The following is a 21,895-nucleotide window of genomic DNA, read 5'->3' on the forward strand; positions in this document are numbered from 1 at the left end:
CTCGGGATATTTTCTACAAATTAAAAAATATATAATAAATGTTTTTGATAGAGTTTTCTTATGTTGCATTATCAATTAATTATCATTTTGTATACAATTTAGTTGGATTCTGTTTAAAATTTTGATTGTTGTACCATGGGAAATAAGTTCTTGTTCATATGACTATTTGAATAATTCATTGTAGTTAGCGACTGAGAGCCATTTAATGCTTTGTATATGTTACAGGGACGGGAATTCAACACAGAGGCAATTAAGGACCAGGGACAACAACAGAAAACCATTGTAATATTTTACTTCAGTATTTGTTTGCAGAGTAAAATATCCTGCAAGAATTTTTTTAGCAGATTTAAGATACAAAAATAGGGGAAAAGAATTCATTTATGTTAATTGAAGACACCTCTTACATCTGTATATTCACACCGTCTTTTCTTTGTGTCCAGGAAAGTCGTCGTTTCTTTATAGGAAACAATTTTAAGTGCTTGTATAAAATTGAAGACTTGGGGGTTTACTTGATGTCAGTCAGAAGCAGTTGAACTGTTAAACTGTTGAAAAGTCAATGCCTAACAGATAATCATTGGTTATGTTACCAAAATATCAGAGTCACATAGTTTATAATTCATTATGGTGTATTTAGGTAACAAGAATATATAAGATTTGATTAAGTTTCAAATTATAATTACGATCATCATCTGGTCAGTGAATGTAAAAGGTTTTAACTGCTAAACTTAGCGGTTGACCTCTGCATAGATTTGTCTAAAAACTATGGTATTCAATAATACTATTATTGCATGTACACTGATTTCTTTTTAAACATGTTAAATATCTGCCAGAAGTAACTATTGTCTATCCAGTGTATAAGATAATGTTTGGAACTTCCTATAAATTTCATTGATATGAAATATGCCTTCACTATAGATTTGCATATATAAAAATTTAGTTTATCACATTATGTCATTGAATAAAACTGAAAGTTTTAGATACACGTGATTACTTCCCTTTGTCCATGCAATTGAGGATATATCAGTGTAATCATTATATAGTTTAATGCCAATGAAATGGATTTTTAGTCCAATACCTGTGAAACACTGGAAGGAAATTATGGTTTGAACTCCATCTCATGATCTGTCTGTCGGTCACATTTAGTGTGATCCTGCGATACCTTCAAAAGATATTTTTTCATGAAGCTTGGTACATTGATAGGTGGCAACATGCAAAATAATATGCATGTCGCTTTTACCCTATCCCTATGTTTTAATGGTAACAAGCAGTCAAAAAGTATGATAAAAGCTAGCAAAGGGGGATACTGTAAATGTGCAAGATATATTTCATGAAGCTTGCCACAGTGATGGATTGCAACATGGATATTATGCACATTCTTTTCTCTCTTTCTTGCTTTATTAAAGATGTGTTTGCTATAGAACAAATATCACAAAGCTATGACAAAAAAATGGATTGAATGATAACTTAGAAGAAATTATTTCATGAAGTTACAAGGATAGATTGAGAATATCCAAATCCTTTTGTAATAAATAATGGTTTCTGTGGCAACAAATAGTAAATAATATGACAAAACTTGGATTATGTTAAAAGGCAAAAAGTGCAAGAGGTTTTTTATGCCCCCGAAGGGAGGCATATAGTTTTTGAACCGTCTGTCGGTCTGTCCGCAATTTTCGTGTCCGGTCCATATCTTTGTCATCCATGGATGGATTTTCAAATAACTTGGCATGAATGTGTACCAAAGTAGGACGGCATGTCGGGCGTAAGACCCAGGTCCGTAGCTCAAAGGTCAAGGTCACACTTAGACGTTAAAGGCCATTTTTCATGGTAGTGCATTGATGGACGTGTCCGGTCCATATCTTTGTCATCCATGGATAGATTTTCAAGTAACTACACATAAATGTGTGGCACAGTAAGACGATGTGTCGCGCGCAAGACCCAGGTCTGTAGCTCAAAGGTCGAGGTCACACTTAGAGGTCATATTTCATGAAAGTGCATTGATGGACGTGTCCGGTCCATATCTTTGTCATTCATGCATGGATTTTAAAATTATTGGGCATGAATGTGTACCACAGTAAGACAACGTGTCGCGCGCAAGACCCAGGTCTGTAGCTCAAAGGTCAAGGTCACACTTAGACGTTAAAGGTCATATTTCATGATAGTGCATTGATGGGCGTGTCCGGTCCATATCTTTGTCATTCATGCATGAATTTTAAAATTATTGGGCATGAATGTGTACCACAGTAAGACGACGTGTCGCACGCAAGACCCAGGTCCGTAGCTCAAAAGTCAAGGTCACACTTAGACGTTAAAGGTCATATTTCATGATAGTGCAATGATGGGCATGTCCGGTCCATATCTGTCTTCATGCATGGATTTTAAAATAACTACGCATGAATGTGTGGCACAGTAAGACGATGTGTCGTGCGCAAGACCCAGGTCTGTAGGTCAAAGGTCCTAAACTCTAACATCGGCCATAACTATTCATTCAAAGTGCCATCGGGGGCATGTGTCATCCTATGGAGACAGCTCTTGTTTTTTCATGGAATTTGGTAAATAGGTAGAAGACAATATGGAGAACATGCAGTTGATTTATTTTGTCCATTTTGCCATCTGTTCATAATCTGTCTGTCCTGTCAATCAGATGATGGATTTTCTCATAACTTTAAAATAAATTTTATCATTAAACCTGGGACGCAAGTAGCAAGAAATATAAAGAATATACAGATCATTTTATTTGTCCCCCTTGTCTGTCTGTCTGTCTGTCCAACTGTCTCTCCATCTATGCTTTGTTAGCTTCCAAAGTACAAGATCATGAAAGAATATGCAAATATTTTGTGTTTCACTATGAAAATAGTATAGCTATGACAATTGCCCTCTCTCAGATGCGGACTTTCAGTGCCAGGCAACAGTCTTGTTAAAACATGAAATATTGTTGAAAAGAAAAGAAGATATAAAGCATTTTAAGAGATACATATATCTTCATTTGATGTTAAAATCTGCAGAATTTTACAGGAATAAGGTCCTGTGTGAATGTATGCTGCCATTTAGTTTGCTAGATTTAATTCTAATCAAAAGGGAAAAAATGTCAAAAAATTCTGATGGAATACCTTTAAACATTGTATCTGGCTAAATTAATAGATCTACACTCTTTGCAATGATGACTTTTCTTCATTAACATTTTGTCTGATCAGGTTCCAAGCTGTTTGCTACTCTGACAATATTTCTTCCAATTTTGGAGCAAATTGAATGAACTTTACAATTTTAGCAGACAACATTTCCAGAAGACAACAATTTATCTAGCATGCTAAAGGTTAACATTTTATTAAACATATAAAAAAGGGATACTGCCATGTGCTTTAAAAGATTTAAGGGAATTTCAGATTTCATTTAGTACTATACTGCAGTCCAAATTTAAACTTGTGTGTATCCATACTTTTATAATGCTTTTATAGCTTGCTTAAAAGTTTGCACTTATATTTGAATTTATTTTGCATGGAAATTTAATTTAATAATTTAACATTCATCCGTTCTTTGAGCTATATTATCATAAATAAGTAACTGTGTCCAAATGTAAATGGTTCGTACCAGCTTAAAATCAGAATTCAGCCTAACAGCTGCCTTTCTACAGGGATTTATAATTATTATTAAACTATTTTATTGGAGGAAGTTTTTTCAATCTGGCTTGTAGGTCAGTGGCTGTATCTTCTATTTGCTTGTGTCCGAAATAATTCACATAGGGGCACACTTAGATCATCCTTCACCAATATAACGGTAGAAAATCAGCGTTTAAGTTAGTTTAACCTCAGCTTGAAGCACAATTTGAAATCCAGCCAAAAATATGGTTAATATTTATAAAGTATAATGCAAGGGTAAAAAGGCTTCATGTCAGTCTGAAGGTCATTATCATGTTGAACTTGAACAAAAAAAGTCTCAAGTAATTTTGGTTTTATGGCTGCAAATCAATTCTGATGCTGCAATTTCCATTTCAGGTTTCATGAAATTGGATAACAAATGTTTTCTTAGAAAGAAAAATTGACTTCTACTACCAACTGAATGTCATTAAACTGTCTGGTGTCCCTAGTCTGCATTTAAGCACAGTATTCAGTCAACAAATAAAGCTAAATTCATAGTATCGTTTTCAAACTTTTTATGTTCAAGAAAAAAACCCAGAATGGCCTGATATATCTGTTGTTCACATTAATTTAGAAGCTCAATTTTAAAGAGGAAAAATGAGGACTGTCTTAAAATTCGGCAATATATGACCATTTTGTGTCAATTCACCATAAAACCCAACTCACTCACTTAGTTTTAAAAAAATTTGAACTTTTTGTTAAGTTTAAGGTTAAGAAGTTGGCCTTGAGAAACAAAAATCAAACAACACCAAATCATAGAAAGAAAGAGTTGTTTGACTTGGAAATTGACAGCATGCAAAACATGTATATTACTTTACGAAACAAGTGTCAGTATACTGATATAAACATTGAATTCCAGAAAATGACTGCCTATAGGGGCCTCACTTCCGGACAGTCAAACACCTTTTTAAAACAACAAGACAACTTTTTCTCTACGATTACTTAAAATAATCGGAAAAAGTGGTCTCCCTTTGAAAATGGATGCCATTTGTACTTAAAGTATTCTGAAAAAGTTGTCTCCCTTTGAAAATGAATACCATTTGTAAAGAAATAAAGATAAACAATTGCTGATAACTGTGTTCCACCTTGTTATGCTAAATTTCACCACTCGCACGCTATTGCAAATGCATCGAAACGAATATGTGTAACAGTTCTTTGAAAATGGTGAGTTTTTAAAGGTGTTTAACTGTCTGGAAGTGGAGCCCCTTTAGGCAGTCCTTTTCCGGAATTCAATGTTTATATCAGTACACTGACACTTGTTTCGTAAAGTAATATACATGTTTTACATGCTGTTCAATTTTCATGTCAAACAACTCTTTCTTTCTATGATTTGGTGTTGTTTGATTTTTGTTTCTCAAGGCCTACTTCTTAACCTTAAAGAAAATTTATAGCATGCTGCAATTTGTATTCTCTTGTCACATTTTATTTGTGACTGTGACCAAAACTTGCCAGAATTGTTTTGGCATGTGTTTTTTGTACTTTTTGTTTTTAAAGTTACTGTTGTAGTTTTATTTTGTTATTTCCCATTATTAGTCTAGTTGTTGTATTTTTCAGTCACGTAGGCAGTCAGAGAATTCACACATTCAGGCTCAGCTTGAAAAATTGGATAAGATGGATATAAGTGATGATGAAAAGGTATTCTAACATATTTTGATTACATCGTATACAGTGAGCTTAAACACCGCTCGCTTGAGCATCAATGATGTGAGAACCCTGACTCACTCTAGTATTTCATGTGATCCCTGGTCATTTTTAGCTTGACAATACGAAGTATGGAGAGCTGTCCTACTCTACCTGGCATCGGCGTCCTTCCACATTCGCACCTTGGTTAAAGTTTTGATGCGCTTTCTCTTTATCTCTGTAATTACTTGATGGCTTTGCTTCAAACTTGCAATAGTTATTCCTCATTATCACCCACATCATCTGGCACAAGGGACATAACTCTTGCTCCAATATTTTTTGAATTATCCCTCCTTTTTACTAAAAATTTCAGGATAAAGTTTTGGTGCACTTTCACTCTATCTCTGTAATTACTAGAACTTAAAACTTAAAACAGTTAAACATCATCACCCACATGATATGACACCAGGTCTTTAACTCTGGCACCAATATTTTATGAATATCCCCCTTTTTACTTAGAACTTCAGGTTAAAGTTTTGATATTCTTTCACTCTGTCTCTATTATTATGTCTCCCACCACACAGTGGTGTGGGAGACATACTGATTTTACTCCAGTCTGCCTGTGTGTGTGTGTGTGTGCACCTGTGTGTGTGTCACAAAGCTTGTCTGCACTCTTAAGTCGAACATTTCTCATCTGATCTTCACCAAACTTCAACAAAATGTGTCTGCCAATAAGTGCTCGGCCAAGTTCGATAACTAGCCAAATCGGCCTAGGCGTTTCGGAATTATGGCCCTTGAATTACCAAAAACACTCAGATTTCTTGCGCAGTTTTGCCCCCAAACTGGTGCCTATACTACTACTAGTATAGGCGTCCTTTTGGTGTCAAGAATGCGCATGCACATGTGGATTAAGTGAACAGTATTTAAAGACTGACTTACTATTTAGATGATTAGGCAGTTGTGGGAGACATGTGCTTTTCTCAAAAGCATCTCTAGTTACTAAGTGAAATTGATTCAAACTTAAAATTGTTAATATCTTTAAGTTCCTTCCGAAAACTGGCCAGAGTTATGGCCCCTTAAAGGGCCAGAATTTGCTATTTTGACTTTTGCAGCTATATAGAGAACTCAGGTATGGTTTGATTTGATACAGACTTACAAAATATCTTCAACAACTGTTACAATAGATCTTGGATTCCATGATGAATCCGTCAGATCCAATCATAGGTCCTGGAGTAACAGCCCCTGATAGACCTCTAAAAGAGCCAAAATTTGTTAAAGGTCCAATACTAAGGAAAGTGAACATTTTAATTTCTTTTAAAAAGCACAGAAACTATTTCATTTTATTGGAAAATGAAAGTTGGTATGTAGAAATTCGAAATAAATCGCAGTATATGTACAATTATTTTTCTATGAAGTATGAAGAAAGTTCAAAAGACCTGGGGGGTCATTCTGTCGATTCATTGAAATTTCAACATAATACACATACATTTCTTTGAGTTCCAAAGACCTTCTGTAAATTTTGACCTGCCAATCTTCATTATTTAGTGTCTTGCAGAAGTCTATGCACTGGCTATGAAAAAAATTGCCAACTCACTTTCCCTTAGTAATGGACCTTTAATTTAATGCCTGTTTGAAAAACTGAACCTATTATTGGAACGCCCCTGGCGGGCGGGCGTGTGGATGGGGTGGGGGGCGCATATGGGCGGATGGCATCCACAGACTTCGTCCGGAGCATATCTTCTTCATGCATGAAGGGATTTTGATGAAACTTGGCACAATTGTTCACCATCATGAGACAGAGTGTCATGCACAAGAACCAGGTCACTAGGTTTTAGGTCAAGGTCACACTTAAAGGTCAAAGGTCAAATTCAAGAATGACTGTCCAGAGCAAATCTTCTTCATGCATGGAAGGATTTTGATGTAGCTTGGCACAATTGTTTACTATCATGAGACAGAGTGTCATGCGCAAGAACCAGGCCCTTAGGTCTGAGGTCAAGGTCACACTTAGAGGTCAAAGGAAACAAGAATGAAAACTTTGTTTGGAGCATTTTTATGCCCCCAGCATCTACTGATGCAGGAGGCATGTAGTGATTATCCTGTCTGTTCGTCCGTCCGTCCGTACGAGGTTAACCAAATGGGACTGTTTCATCTAGCATCAACACCCCTTACTAGAATGACTTGATACCAATGCAGATGTAACCTGTGACCATTCCTCATCTTCAGACATCACCTGACCTCAGTTTGACATTGACCTTGACCTTATTTTGGACTTAGGTTGCTTTATATGGGCCATCTCTTGGTTAAACCAAATGGGACCGTTTCGTCTAGCATCAATACCCCTTACAAGAATGAATTGATACTAATACAGATGTAAACTGTGACCATTCCTCATCTTCAAACATCACCTGACCTCAGTTTGACCTTGACCTTGACCTCGTTTTGGACTTAGGTGCAAAATCTATCGACAAGGATGCCACTTGGGGCATCAAGCGTTTATTGAAAGCCGCTCCTTGTTTTCTTCATGCATAAAGGGATGTTGATATAACTTGGCACAAATGTTCACTACCATGAGATGGAGTATCATGCGCAAGAATCAGGTCCCTAGGTCTAAGGTCAAGGTCACACTTGGAGGTCAGGATAAAAGAATGAAAACTTCGTCTGAAGCGTTTCTTCTTCATGCATGGAGGGATTTTGATGTAACTTGGCAAAAATGTTCACCACCACTAGACAGAGTGTCATGTCCAAGAATCAGGTTCCTAGGTCTAAGGTCAAGGTCACACTTAGAGGCCAAAGGTCAGATACAAGAATGACTTTGTCCGGAGCAGATCTTTTTCAAGCATGAATGGGTTTTGATGTAACTTGGCACAATTGTACACCATCATGAGATTGAGTGTCATGCACAGGTCCCTTCTTTAGAATTACTTCCCTTTGTTGTTACAATAAATAGCTTATATTGTAAATTTTTCATTGCTAGTCGTAGGGAAAAATCAAGACCATTTTTCTGTAGTTTATCATGCATGTTACATCCAATTCTGAGGTGTATTTTGACCTATCTCTACCTGGTAAGGATTTTTTTTTGTGGACTTAAATTTTTTATGCCCCCGAAGGGAGGCATATAGTTTTTGAACCGTCTGTCTGTCTGTCGGTCTGTCAGTCTGTCGGTCTGTCAGTCTGTCGGTCTGTCCGCAATTTTCGTGTCCGGTCCATATCTTTGTCATCGATGGAGGGATTTTCAAATAACTTGGCATGAATGTGTACCACAGTTAGACGACGTGCAGTGCGCAAGACCCAGGTCCGTAGCTCAAAGGTCAAGGTCACACTTAGACGTTAAAGGATAGTGCATTGATGGGCATGTCCGGTCCATATCTTTGTCATCGATGGATGGATTTTCAAATAACTTGGCATGAATGTGTACCACAGTAAGACGACGTGCAGTGCGCAAGACCCAGGTCCGTAGCTCAAAGGTCAAGGTCACACTTAGACGTTAAAGGATAGTGCATTGATGGGCGTGTCTGGTCCATATCTTTGTCATCGATGGATGGATTTTCAAATAACTTGGCATGAATGTGTACCACAGTAAGACGACGTGCAGTGCGCAAGACCCAGGTCCGTAGCTCAACGGTCAAGGTCACACTTAGACGTTAAAGGATAGTGCATTGATGGGCGTGTCCGGTCCATATCTTTGTCATCGATGGATGGATTTTAAAATAACTATGCATGAATGTGTGACACAGTAAGACGATGTGCCGCGCGCAAGACCCAGCTCCGTAGGTCAAAGGTCCTAAACTCTAACATCGGCCATAACTATTCATTCAAAGTGCCATCGGGGGCATGTGTCATCCTACGGAGACAGCTCTTGTTTTTTATATTTTTTCTTTTTTTAAAGATTAACTTCCATTAGTTGTAACTATAAATAGCTTACATTGTAACTTTTTTTTATAAGTGACCGTAGCAAAAAACCAAGGCCACTTTTCTGTGGTGGAACATAGATGTTACTTTCAAATTTTAGATGTATTTTAAGGTATCTCTATCTGGTAAAGATTTTTTTGTTGACTTAGAAAAACAAAAGAATTACAATAATTACTTAAAAAACATTGTAAACAACCACAAAATTAAAATCCATTTGGAAATACAGGTGCTAGTGTAAAGAAATTAGCTGTGATGGGCGTATATTGTGACGTTCTGGCACTCTTGTTAGCTCACCTGAGCACAAAGTGCTCAAGGTGAGCTTTTGTGATCGCCCTGTGTCCGTCGTCGTCCGTCTGTCCGTCGTCGTCAACAATTTGACTGTTAACACTCTAGAGGTCACAATTTTGGCCCAATCTTAATGAAACTTGGTAAGAATGTTACCCTCAATAAAATCTTGGACAACTTCGATATTGGGTCATCTGGGGTCAAAAACTAGGTCACCAGGTCAAATCAAAGGAAAAGCTTGTTAACACTGTAGAGGCCACATTTATGACTGTCTTCATGAAATTTAGTCAGAATGTTAATCTTGATGATCTCAAGGTCCGGTTTGAATCTGGGTCATGCAGGGTCAAAAACTAGGTCACCAGGTCAAATCAAAGGAAAAGCTAGTTAACACTCTAGAGGCCACATTTTGACCTTACCTTAATGAAACTTGGCCAGAGTGTTAATCTTGATGATATATAGGTAAAGTTTAAATCTGGGTCAGATGGGATCAAATACTAGGTCACTAGGTAAGATCAAAAGAAAAACTTGTTAACACTCTAGAGGCCACATTTTTGACCTTACCTTAATGAAACTTGGCCAGAGTGTTAATCTTGATGATATATAGGTCAAGTTTAAATCTGGGTCAGATGGGATCAAATACTAGGTCACTAAGTCAAATCAAAGGAAAAGCTTGTTAACACTCTACAGGTCACAATTTTGGCCCAATCTTAATGAAACTTGGTCAGAATGTTACCCTCAATAAAGTCTTGGACGACTTCGATATTGGGTCATCTGGGATCAAAAACTAGGTCACCAGGTCAAATCAAAGGAAAAGCTTGCTAACACTGTAGAGGCCACATTTATGACTATATCTTCATGAAACTTGGTCAGAATTTTAATCTTGATGATCTCAAAGTCCAGTTTGAATCTGGGTCATGTTGGGTCAAAAACTAGGTCACTAGGTCAAATCAAAGAAAAAGCTAGTTAACAGAGGCCACATTTATGACCATATTTTAATGAAATTTGGTCAGATTTATGTTAATCTTGATGATTCCTAGGTCAGGTGAGCGATACAGGGCCTTCATGGCCCTCTTGTTTTTACTTTGTGAACATGATAGAAGTGACATTTTACATTTAATTTTAACCACACTTACACACACTTAAGTCACAATAAGGTCTTGGTTCCTTTCAAAAACCAGCTAGATACCATCATGGGTTCTAGAGTTACTGCCCCTGAATGGGGCAAAATTTTCTATTTTGGTCCTTTCAACCATATAGAGGTTTCATTTATGCTTTGATTTGAAAGAGACTTGCACAGAATGTTTGTCATGATTATCACTAGGCTAAGTTAGAAACTAGGTCATGTGGGGTCAAAAACTAGGTCACCAGGTCAAATCAAATGAAAAGTAACACCATAGAGGTCACATTTATGACCCTTTCTTCATGAAACTTGGTCAGAATGTTAATCTTGATGATTACTATGCCAAATTCAAAACTGGGTCATATGGGGTCAAAAACTAGGTTACCCAGTTAGATCAAAGTAAAAGCTTGTTACACTCTTGAGGCCACATTTATGACCCTATCTTCATGAAACTTGGTCAGAACGTTTATCTTGATGATTCCTTGGCCAGTTTTGAAACTTGAAACTTGGTCATGTGGGGTTAAAAACTAGGTCACCTGCTCAAATCGAAGGAAAAGCTTATAACAGTCTAGAGGTCATATTTATGACCCTATCTTCATGAAACTTGGAAAGAATATTTATCTTGATGATTCCTAGGCCAAGTCAAAACTGGATCATATGTGGTCAAAAACTAGATCACTCGCTTAAATCAAAGAAAAATCTTATAACAGTCTAGAGGTCATATTTATGACCCTATCTTCATGAAACTTGGATAGAATGCTTATCTTGATGATTCCTAGGCCGAGTTGAACTGGGTCATGTAGTGTCAGAACTAGGTCACCACTCAAATCAAAAGAAAAGCTTGTTAACACTGTAGAGGCACATTTATTACTCTCATGAAACATGAAACTTAGTCAGAATGCTTACCTTGATGATTCCAAGGCCAAGTTTAACAGGTGAGCAATATAGGGTCATCCTAATCCTCTTTTTCTTATATTTACTGTTATTATTAATAATCAATTAACATTTCTCAGTAATCAAATTTATTCATTAACCATGCATTTTTAACTCACTACAGGGTGAGCTATTGTGATCCCTTACCTTCTGGCAACCGTCTCTCAGTTGTCTGTCGGTTTGACCATCCACACTTTCCTTCACATGACATTTCCTCTGAAATTTCCACTGAACATGGTCAGTAGCATCCTGGCATGGTCCACTGTCAAAATTCTTCAATGTTACAGATTGTTTAGAGGCCACCAGAGCTAAAAAATAGAAAAAAAACTCTTAAATGACTTCTTCTCATGAACCACATGATGGATCGTCATCAAAATTGGTCTGTAGCACCACTATAAGGTCCTTTCCTAAGTTTGTTCAAATTAAGGCACTTGGCCTTGGGCAGCTAGACCTAAAAATAGAAAAAAAACTTTTAAACAACCTTTAAAAAGTTCTTCTCATTTCATGAATTGCATGATGGATTTTCATCAGATTTCATCATTTTGTCTGTAGCATCATTATAAGGTCCTCTCACAATTTTTCTGAGGGGGGAGGGGCTGTGGAGGGGCACTTAAAGTTGTTTGTCTGTCCGTCCAATTTTGTGCCATGCATTTCTTAAAAAGTATTGGAACCAGAGTCATCAAACCCCACAGGATTGTTTTTCAGCACAGGAGGTTGTGCACCAGGGGTTTTAATTTGGATCTCACACAGCCAGACCAGAGTTATGGCCCTTGACTTAATGGTAGTAAATATATTCATATAAAGGGCCTAAGATTTTGTCTCATGTGTCTCAGAAGTATTTGAACCAGGATTATGAAACATGAAAGAAATATTATTCAGCATGTGAAGTTGTGCACCTGGAATTTTTTCGCAGATTTCTGTCAGTCAGATCTGAGTTATGGCCCTTGATTGTCAAAAATATGCATAAAGGGCATACACGTTTGTGTTGTATGTTTTTCAAGAAGTATTTTACTTTAGAGTCATAAAACATAGGAGGATTGTTTTATAGCATGTGAAGTTGCGCACCTGGTATTGTGGTCAGGATTTCACTCAAGCAGACCAGAGTTTTGGTCCTTGTGAAAGACACAAATAAAAGTGCTTTAAAGTTTGTGTTGCATATATCTTGAAAGGTAATTCACCTAGCGTTATGAAACCATGTAGGAATATTATCCAGCATGTGAACCTGAGATTTCTTTTATTTCACTTTGCAAGACCAGAGTTATGACCCTTGACTTAGTCAAAAAATAAAAGTTTGTTTCCCATGTTTCTCAAAATGTACTTGATCTGGAGTCATAAAATATTAGAGGATTGTTTTATAGCATATAAAGTTGTGCACCGGGTTTCACTCAGCTAGGCCAGAGCTATGATCTTTTGCTTCATGAAAAATACACATAAAGTGCTTAAAAAATTGTGTTGCATAATTATATCTTTAAACATATTAAAATCGAGTCATGAAACCATGTACAGTGACAGGAGTGTGTGTTTGTGTGTGTGTGTATATAGGGGTGGGGGGCACCTGTGGACACACATCTAGTTATTTATTTTTTGGTTGTTAATAACCTGTTAAGAACTGGTAATAATCTTCTTGAACAGACAGTTTTCAGGTTACAATTTATGTCAGTATGTCACATAATCCTTCAAAATTGTGTTCTTGCATATTATAACAAGGTACAGTGTATTAGTAGCACCTAGCCACTAGTGCTTCTTTCACAGTGCAGAAATATTGCCCTTTAATGAATATATGTACATCATTTGCTGGTCAACATTGTAAATCCTAACTTGTGATCTGGCAGTCATTATATTATATTGTCTGCAGATTTTGAATTCCATAAAGTGGATAAAGTTTCACAGATCTGTGTTCAGCCTAAAAGGAAGTAATAATGAGTCATGATTACTTTCATTGAAACTGATCGTTATTTACCAATTAGTGAAAAAATCAAAGTAAACAATAAAAACATTAGTCTTAATGTGCAAAGGTACCTTAAGGCTGTAATGTAAAAAATGTAAAAAAGCAAACTGTCTTAAATGAACAAATATGCACACAGCTGTTATATGAAATTAAGTATGCACTCATAGGAATTGTGTTTTTACCAGTCAACATTTGATCTGTGCATTTCCAGGCTAAACAAGCAAAACAGTTGCGTATGTTGGCATTTGTGAATCCAGGCAGGTTTATGGATGACTTTGACCCAGAGAGAAGTGCCCGGGAGATGAAGAAAATGAACAGAAGATTGTATAAGGAAAAAAAGTAAGTATAACAGTCCAATCATAACTCAGCTGACATCTGGTGTCACCGTGGAGTCTTTTAAAGGAAGAGATTAGTAATATGTAGTCTGAATACAAGTTGGGTCAGTTTCAGGTTCAGTACAGATTCTGCTAGGAAAAAAAGCAGTGTATGTTCAATAAAGTGTCTGTTCAATAACTGGGCTTCATACAGACCTTGAAATGTCAAACTGAAACTTGGCCTGTATGTTGCTTTATAAAAGAAAAACCAAAGTTTAGAGTGCATATGGGACTCAAAGAGTGAAGGTAAAGATCACCTTTTCGTAAGTATACATTTCCTTCCTTCTTGCCTATCTAAAAGTTTCTCCATGGTCAAATTATTCAAAGTATTGGTCAATTGTTCCTTTTTGGATGTATGAATTTTGAAGGCCAGTTGGGGGATTTTTTCTCTGAAATAAAAGAAGACCTTTAAGATGCTATTGTGATCAGTGAGGTCCAGATTCCATTCAAGAATGTTGAATTTATATTGACACATTCAAATATAATCTGACTTTAAGCTAGCTTATAAGAAAAGGGATATTTAACATTTGAAGTTTTGTGTCTTGAGTTTTATTTTTACTTCCAGTAAGTTAAAGTTAATTTTTTGAACTTTGTAAGGAATTACATGTAATTAAGTTGATGTTCACACATTCTACAAAGGTTTATTCAATATTGTCAATCATCCCTGACACAGAAAAATCCACATGTCAATCAGAAAACCATGTGATCATTAAATACATTTTGTAACCACATATTTTGTAATGCCTTGTAAATGACTCTTGAAATACTCTTCAGGCAAATTGACATTTATAACGCAGCCTTAAAAATACTAATATAGTTGAATCTGTTAAGGTTTCCCTGTAATCAATTCATCACAAATATTACTGCTTTTTTAAAGACACAGTCAAATCATTTGTTTTACATTTCAGCCTATACACATTGTAATGTTAGAGAAGTAAATTTAGTATTTCTGTATTAAGTTTTAGTTTCACCTATTTTGCAAGCAGCCTATATAATACATGTAAATTTTGAACATCAAAAGAACTGAAATGAAAATTAAAGTGATAATTTCACCACTGGAGTTTGACTACATATGAGCATTACAGTGATTGTAAGTGGGGACACCTTTGTCCTTTGGAAGCACATCTTGTTTGTTGTTTACAAAAATAATAAATTACAGTGTTTTGTTTCTGTTGGTTTTTTTAGTCATATCAACACAATTTAAGTAATATGTTGACTTTGCCGGCTTTTTAGCTCACCTGTCACAAAGTGACAAGGTGAGCTTTTGTGATCGTGCGGTGTCCGTCGTCCGTCGTCCGTCCGTGCGTCCGTAAACTTTTGCTTGTGACCACTCTAGAGGTCACATTTTTCATGGGATCTTTATGAAAGTTGGTCAGAATGTTCATCTTGATGATATCTAGGTCAAGTTCGAAACTGGGTCACGTGCCATCAAAAACTAGGTCAGTAGGTCTAAAAATAGAAAAACCTTGTGACCTCTCTAGAGGCCATATATTTCACAAGATCTTCATGAAAATTGGTCAGAATGTTCACCTTGATGATATCTAGGTCAAGGTCGAAACTGGGTCAAGTAGGGTCAAAAACTAGGTCATTAGGTCTAAAAATAGAAAAACCTTGTGACCTCTCTAGAGGCCATATTTCTCAATGCATCTTCATGAAAATTGGTCAGAATGTTCATCTTGATGATATCTAGGTCAAGTTCGAAACTGGGTCACGTGGGGTTAAAAACTAGGTCAGTAGATCTAAAAATAGAAAAACCTTGTGACCTCTCTAGAGGCCATATTTTTCATGAGATCTTCATGAATATTGGTCAGAATGTTTACCTTGATGATATCTAGGTCAAGTTCGAAACTGGGTCATGTGGGGTCAAAAACTAGGTCAGTATATCTAAAAATAGAAAAACCTTGTGACCTCTCTAGTGGCCATATTTCTCAATGGATCTTCATGAAAATTGGTCAGAATGTTCACGTTGATGATATCTAGGTCAAGTTCGAAACTGGGTCATGTGCGGTCAAAAACTAGGTCAGTAGGTCTAAAAATAGGAAAACCTTGTGACCTCTCTAGAGGCGATATTTTTTAATGGATCTTCATGAAATTTGGTCAGAATGTTTACCTTGAAGATATCTAGGTCAAGTTCGAAACTGGGTCACGTGGGAATAAAAACTAGGTCAGTAGATCTAAAAATAGAAAAACCTTGTGACCTCTCTAGAGGCCATATTTTTCATGAGATCTTCATGAATATTGGTCAGAATGTTCATCTTGATGATATCTAAGTCAGATTCGAAACTGGGTCACGTGGGGTCAAAAACTAGGTGAGTAGGTCTAAAAATAGAAAAAACCTTGTGACCTCTCTAGAGGCCATATTTCTCAATGGATCTTCATGAAAATTGGTGAGAATGTTCAGCTTGATGATATCTAGGTCAGGTTCGTAACTGGGTCATGTGCGGTCAAAAACTAGGTCAGTAGGTCGAAAAATAGAAAAACCTTGTGACCTCTCTAGAGGCCATATTTTTCACGAGATCTTCATGAAAATTGGTGAGAATGTTCACCTTGATGATATCTAGGTCAAGTTTAAAAGTGGGTCACGTGCCTTCAAAAACTAGGTCATTAGGTCAGATAATAGAAAAACCTTGTGACCTCTCTAGAGGCCATATTTTTCAATGGATCTTCATGAAAATTGGTAAGAATTTTTTTATCTTGATGATATCTAGGTCACATGTGCTCAAAAACTAGGTCACTATATCAAATAATAGAAATAACGATGTCATACTCAGTTGAACACTGGGTCATGTGGAGATAGGTGAGCGATTCAGAACCATCATGGTCCTCTTGTCTTATTGTGGAGGAAATCCCAGGTGCACCTGTAGGCATTATTTCAGGTATGGGCGGACACCTGGCTAAAACCACCAGGTGCACCTGTAGGCATTATTTCAGGCATGGGCGGACACCTGGCTAGAACCACCAGGTGCACCTATAGGCATTATTTCAGGAATGGGCGGACACGTGGCTAGAACCACCAGGTGCACCTATAGGCATTATTTCAGGTATGGGCGGACACGTGGCTAGAACCACCAGGTGCACCTATAGGCATTATTTCAGGAATGGGCGGACACGTGGCTAGAACCACCAGGTGCACCTATAGGCATTATTTCAGGTATGGGCGGACACCTGGCTAGAACCACCAGGTGCACCTATAGGCATTATTTCAGGCATGGGCGGACACGTGGCTAGAATCACCATGGGCGGACACGTGGCTAGAACCACCAGGTGCACCTATAGGCATTATTTCAGGAATGGGCAGACACGTGGCTAGAACCACCAGGTACACCTATAGGCATTATTTCAGCCATGGGCGGACACGTGGCTAGAACCACCAGGTGCACCTATAGGCATTATTTCAGGCATGGGCGGACACGTGGCTAGAACCACCAGGTGCACCTGTAGGCATTATTTCAGGCATGGGCGGACACGTGGCTAGAACCACCAGGTGCACCTGTAGGCATTATTTCAGGCATGGGCGGACACGTGGCTAGAACCACCAGGTGCACCTGTAGGCATTATTTCAGGCATGGGCGGACACGTGGCTAGAACCACCAGGTGCACCTGTAGGCATTATTTCAGGCATGGGCGGACACGTGGCTAGAACCACCAGGTGCACCTGTAGGCATTATTTCAGGTATGGGCGGACACCTAGCTAGGACCACCAGGTGCACCTATAGGCATTATTTCAGGCGTGGGCAGACACGTGGCTAGAACCATCAATCTTCTGTAAGCCAGCTGGATGACTTGCTCACTTGGAAAATTCTACCCTACATTCAATGTTTTAAACCTCACATCGATGAGGGACAGGGAATTTGAAGTCAATGACCTTAACATCACAGCCACAGAGGCCCCTCTGAATTCTAACTGACTGTTTTTGTGTATTCATATTATACTGATCAATTAGTTAATTAACTGACTGTTTTTGTGTATTCATATTATACCGATCAATTAGTTAATTAACTGAATGCTTAATCAGTTATGAAATTAATAAAGAATCATCATTGTAAATGAGATTTCATTAGGTTGTCACAAGATTTAACAAGGTTTAGGTCTACTTTTATGAAAGTTTCAGATCGATCATAGGTCAAAACACAGAAGCTTTCCTCTTTCCTGACTTTGTACATGTTGATGTTAAAGAGTTCTGATTGCTTTTGTATAAAATAGAGACTTTATATTTTCAGCATCAGGAAGAATCAGTTGTATGATGATAATGGAAGACTAGTTTCCAACAAGAAGGATTTATGTGACTGTTTAGATGTTGATTGTCCTGGATGTCATTTTCCATGCCCAAAATGTCAGTCAGAAAAATGCGGTGGTGACTGTAGATGTAACAGGAAGTGGGTGTATGAATATGTTGAAAGTGAAGGAACAGGAAACACTTACAGTTGGCCTCCTGAAGTTAAATAGTCAGTGACAGCTTGAAATGTTGATAAAATGTGCAATATTAAGTACAGAAAAGAACGAGGTGCTATACTAGGCAATATTAAGTACTGGAAAGAAGTGTTATACTAGGCAATATAAGTTCTGGAAAGAGTTGTTAAACTAGGCAATATAAGTACTGGAAAGAAGTGTTATATTAGGCAATATTAAGTAGTAGAAAGAAGTATTTTACTAGGCAATATAAGTACTGGAAAAAAAGTTATACTAGGCAATACAAGTACTGGTAAGAAATGTTATACTAGGCAGTGTTAAGTACTGGTCCTGAGGAAAGGAGTGTTGTACTAGGCAATATTGAGTAGTAGAAAGAAGTATTTTACTAGGCGATATAAGTACTGGAAAAAGTGTTATACTAGGCAATATAAGAACTGGAAAGAAATGTTATATTAGGCAATATAAGTTCTGGAAAGAAGTGTTTCACCAGGCCAAATTAAGTACTGGAAAGAAGTTTTATACTAGGCAATATAAGTACTGGAAAGAAGTGTTATACTAGGCAATATAAGTTCTGGAAAGAAGTGTTTTACCAGACCAAATTAAGTACTGGAAAGTTTTATACTAGGCAATATAAGTACTGGAAAGAAGTGTTATACTAGGCAGTATCAAGTACAGGAAAGGAGTGATACACTAGGTGTAATTGCAGCATACAGAGTCCACTGTGTAGTGAGGCATTAAATGTCTGTCAGCTATAGACAGTACAGATGTGAAAGGGGACATGCTGGATTTCCAATGTTTACTAGTCAATGTCGAAGAGCACCTTGTATGTTTTTTACAAAGACAAACAAAAACTGAGCCTTAATTCAGTTTAAATGTTTAAATGTTTGATTTTGTCTGAGAGCCAAATAAACGGTGTATAAAGCTACTTGCATTTGGTTATAAATTAGGTTTTTCAAAATTAAGCACTTGTTTATTGATTGGTGATGTTGGACAGGCAGATCAGGTATAATCAGGTTGCGTCAGACCCATCCAGTTTTATGTCCTCTCCTCCTAAAGTCCTAAAGGATAGTTATTGTGCTAGGAGGATCTCACATGTACCCAGAAGTAGTAAATAGTAAATGTATTTAAAGTTAATAATTCCATGTTGGAAGAAATACTGAAAAATAAGTACAAAGTCAAATTAGAACCAGTTTAGTTATGTCTTACCCCCCCCCCCCCCCTCCCCCGCGCATCGCCAAGTTTTGCCCTGCCCATCCGACCGTCACTTTTCATTTCTGATCAATAACTGGAGACCCATTTGACCTAGAACCTTCAGTCATCACAGGATGATAGGACTTGCAGAGTAGATGACCCCTGTTATTTTTGGGGTCATTCGATCAAATATCAAGGTCACAGGAGCTAGAACATGGAAAAAACGTTTCTGGTCAATAACATGAGAACCACTTGACCCAGAATGCTGAATAGATGCCTGTTAGTGATTTGGGGCCACTTGATCAAAGGTCAAGGTCACCAGAACATGGAAAACCGTTTCAGATCAGTAACTTGAAAACCACTTGACCCAGAACGTTGAAATTTCTTTGGATGATTGGACATGGTGAGTAGATAATCACGATTGCATTTCACTCTCTAAGCCATCCATCAGTGTCTCTGACTTGCCCCTGTCCCCTATTAACGTCTTGCCTATTACTACTATGCTTAGAGGGAGACATGTGTTTACTACAAAAGCACCTTCTGGTTCCAGTATTATATTATGTTTTCAAATAGAAGTTATAATACAATTACCGGTATGATAAATACAGATTGGAACTGAATATGGAGCATGGATGTAAATCATAGATATAAATGGAAGGGAGGATAATTTATAGAACGTTGCTATGGGTAAGTACAGAAACAACTACTCACATGAGTCACGTTACAGGTCTAGAGCCCTTTAACGAAACAGTATAAGGGTCACACGTGAACTAGCAAAGATTTCAGATTTCTTAAGACAGCAGTTTAGATAAACAAAAGATCATACGCCTTATTTAAGATGTGCATCATCAAAGTTACTGGTGAGGAATCTTCTTAAGCCAGATAACGTGTCACAAAATTGAAAAACAGGGTTTCTCGAGATAAAGAGTACAGTTGACTTCCAAGAATATGTAAAACTTCCCGTCACGTGTTATACTGTTGCTTACCCTTAATTATAGAGCAGTTAATGAGATAAATTGTCCTCTTTTCAACATTTCTTCCACATTTATGACAATGTGCGAAATGAGAATAGGCTACAAAATACTCTCATGACATAGTCACACTGTGATTTTGAGTTTGTGTATATCTGACTTAATTTCCATATATGGAATGGTCCTTTCAGACACAGAACAGAGTGGTTGAACTGCATTGGTTGAATGTTTTCTAGACGAGCATCTTTCATTTATTTGGTAATTATACATGCTATATTGAACTTTAGCGTTTCATGCATTCTTCCCCAGAAACCTACTGTTGAATGAACATTGAAAGTATCCCATCCAATTTATATTTTCTTAATAGTCTTTATACGTAGGGAATGAATCTCTTGTCTGTCGAAATTTATATAAGAGCTAGATTTGGCTATCGTAACTCATATAAGTGATCAGTCAATGAATGAAGAATTGTTAAACATAGCTGACCAAAAAACTGTAGATCTTTCACATCAATCTGATCTGCTTCTATTGGGCTATAAGCCTAGGGCGCCAAGGGAAATATCAGTTGAGGCTGAAAATGTCAGGTCCCGCAAATACGATGAGATCTTTCCAGTTGCAAAATTGAAAAAAAAAACAATGGAAAATTACAAAATTTGCATCCATGCCATATGAATCACAACTGACTTGTATATTGATAAAGGAGTCACTTCGTTCATTTTAGCTCACCTGAGCACAAAATGCTCAAGGTGAGCTTCTGTGATCAGCCAGTGTCTTGCATTGTGTGTCATCAACAATTTGACTGTTAATACCCTTAATAAAGTCTTGAACGAGTTGATTATTTGGTTGTCTGGGGTCAAAAACTAGGTCGCTAAGTTAAGTCATAGAAAAACTTTGGGCCACATTTTCTACGTTATCTTCATAAAACTTTGTCGGAATAAAACAATTCGTATAAAATCTATGTCAAATATGAAACCGTGTACCTCAGTTCTTAAAATAGGCCACTTAGTCATATTGATGAAAAACTTTGTTAACACTTTAGAAGGCACACTTTCTACTTGATTGTCATACATCTTTGTTGGAATCTTTGTCTTCTTGAAATGTAGGACAAGTTAAAATTGGATTAGTCCGTCTGTCCGTCACACTTCATTTCCGATCAATAACTGGAGAACCGTTTGACATAGAACCTTCAAACTTCATACAGAGATAGGGCTTACAGAGTAGATAACTCCTTTTGTTTTTAGGTCACTCGATCAAAGGTCAAGGTGAATGAAGCCTGAACAGGAAAAACAGTTTCCGATCAAGAACTAGAGAACCATTTGACTTGGAACCTTTAAACTTCATAGGGTGTTAAGGCTTATCAAGTATATTATCCCTAGTGTCTTTGGGGGTCACTCGATCAATGGTCAAGGTCACATGGGCCTGAACATAGAAAACAGTTTCCAATAAATAACCAATAACTTGAGAACCACTTGACCCAGAATGTTGAAACTTCATAGGATAAT

The 21,895-nt window shown here is 37.2% G+C and overlaps 1 protein-coding gene across 2 annotated transcripts in view; it reads left to right on the forward strand.

Moving 5' to 3' along the window:
- The window catches only part of LOC123566053 (uncharacterized), a 39,301-nt gene extending 20,145 nt beyond the window's left edge, over positions 1-19,156 (forward strand). The window contains exons 3-6 of one of the 2 annotated variants that reach the window (XM_045359884.2): positions 226-282; positions 5,187-5,267; positions 13,659-13,786; positions 18,042-19,156. In XM_045359884.2, coding sequence (XP_045215819.1) covers positions 226-282; positions 5,187-5,267; positions 13,659-13,786; positions 18,042-18,267 — 492 coding nt within the window. In that variant the 3' untranslated portion in view covers positions 18,268-19,156. The remainder of the gene's footprint in view (positions 1-225; positions 283-5,186; positions 5,268-13,658; positions 13,787-18,041) is intronic. The other variant, XM_045359885.2, reaches the window with a different exon arrangement.
- Positions 19,157-21,895: the final 2,739 nt, after the last annotated feature.

The sequence above is a fragment of the Mercenaria mercenaria genome, chromosome 8, assembly GCF_021730395.1.
Source record: "Mercenaria mercenaria strain notata chromosome 8, MADL_Memer_1, whole genome shotgun sequence".
NCBI classification, from domain to species: Eukaryota; Metazoa; Mollusca; class Bivalvia; order Venerida; family Veneridae; genus Mercenaria; species Mercenaria mercenaria.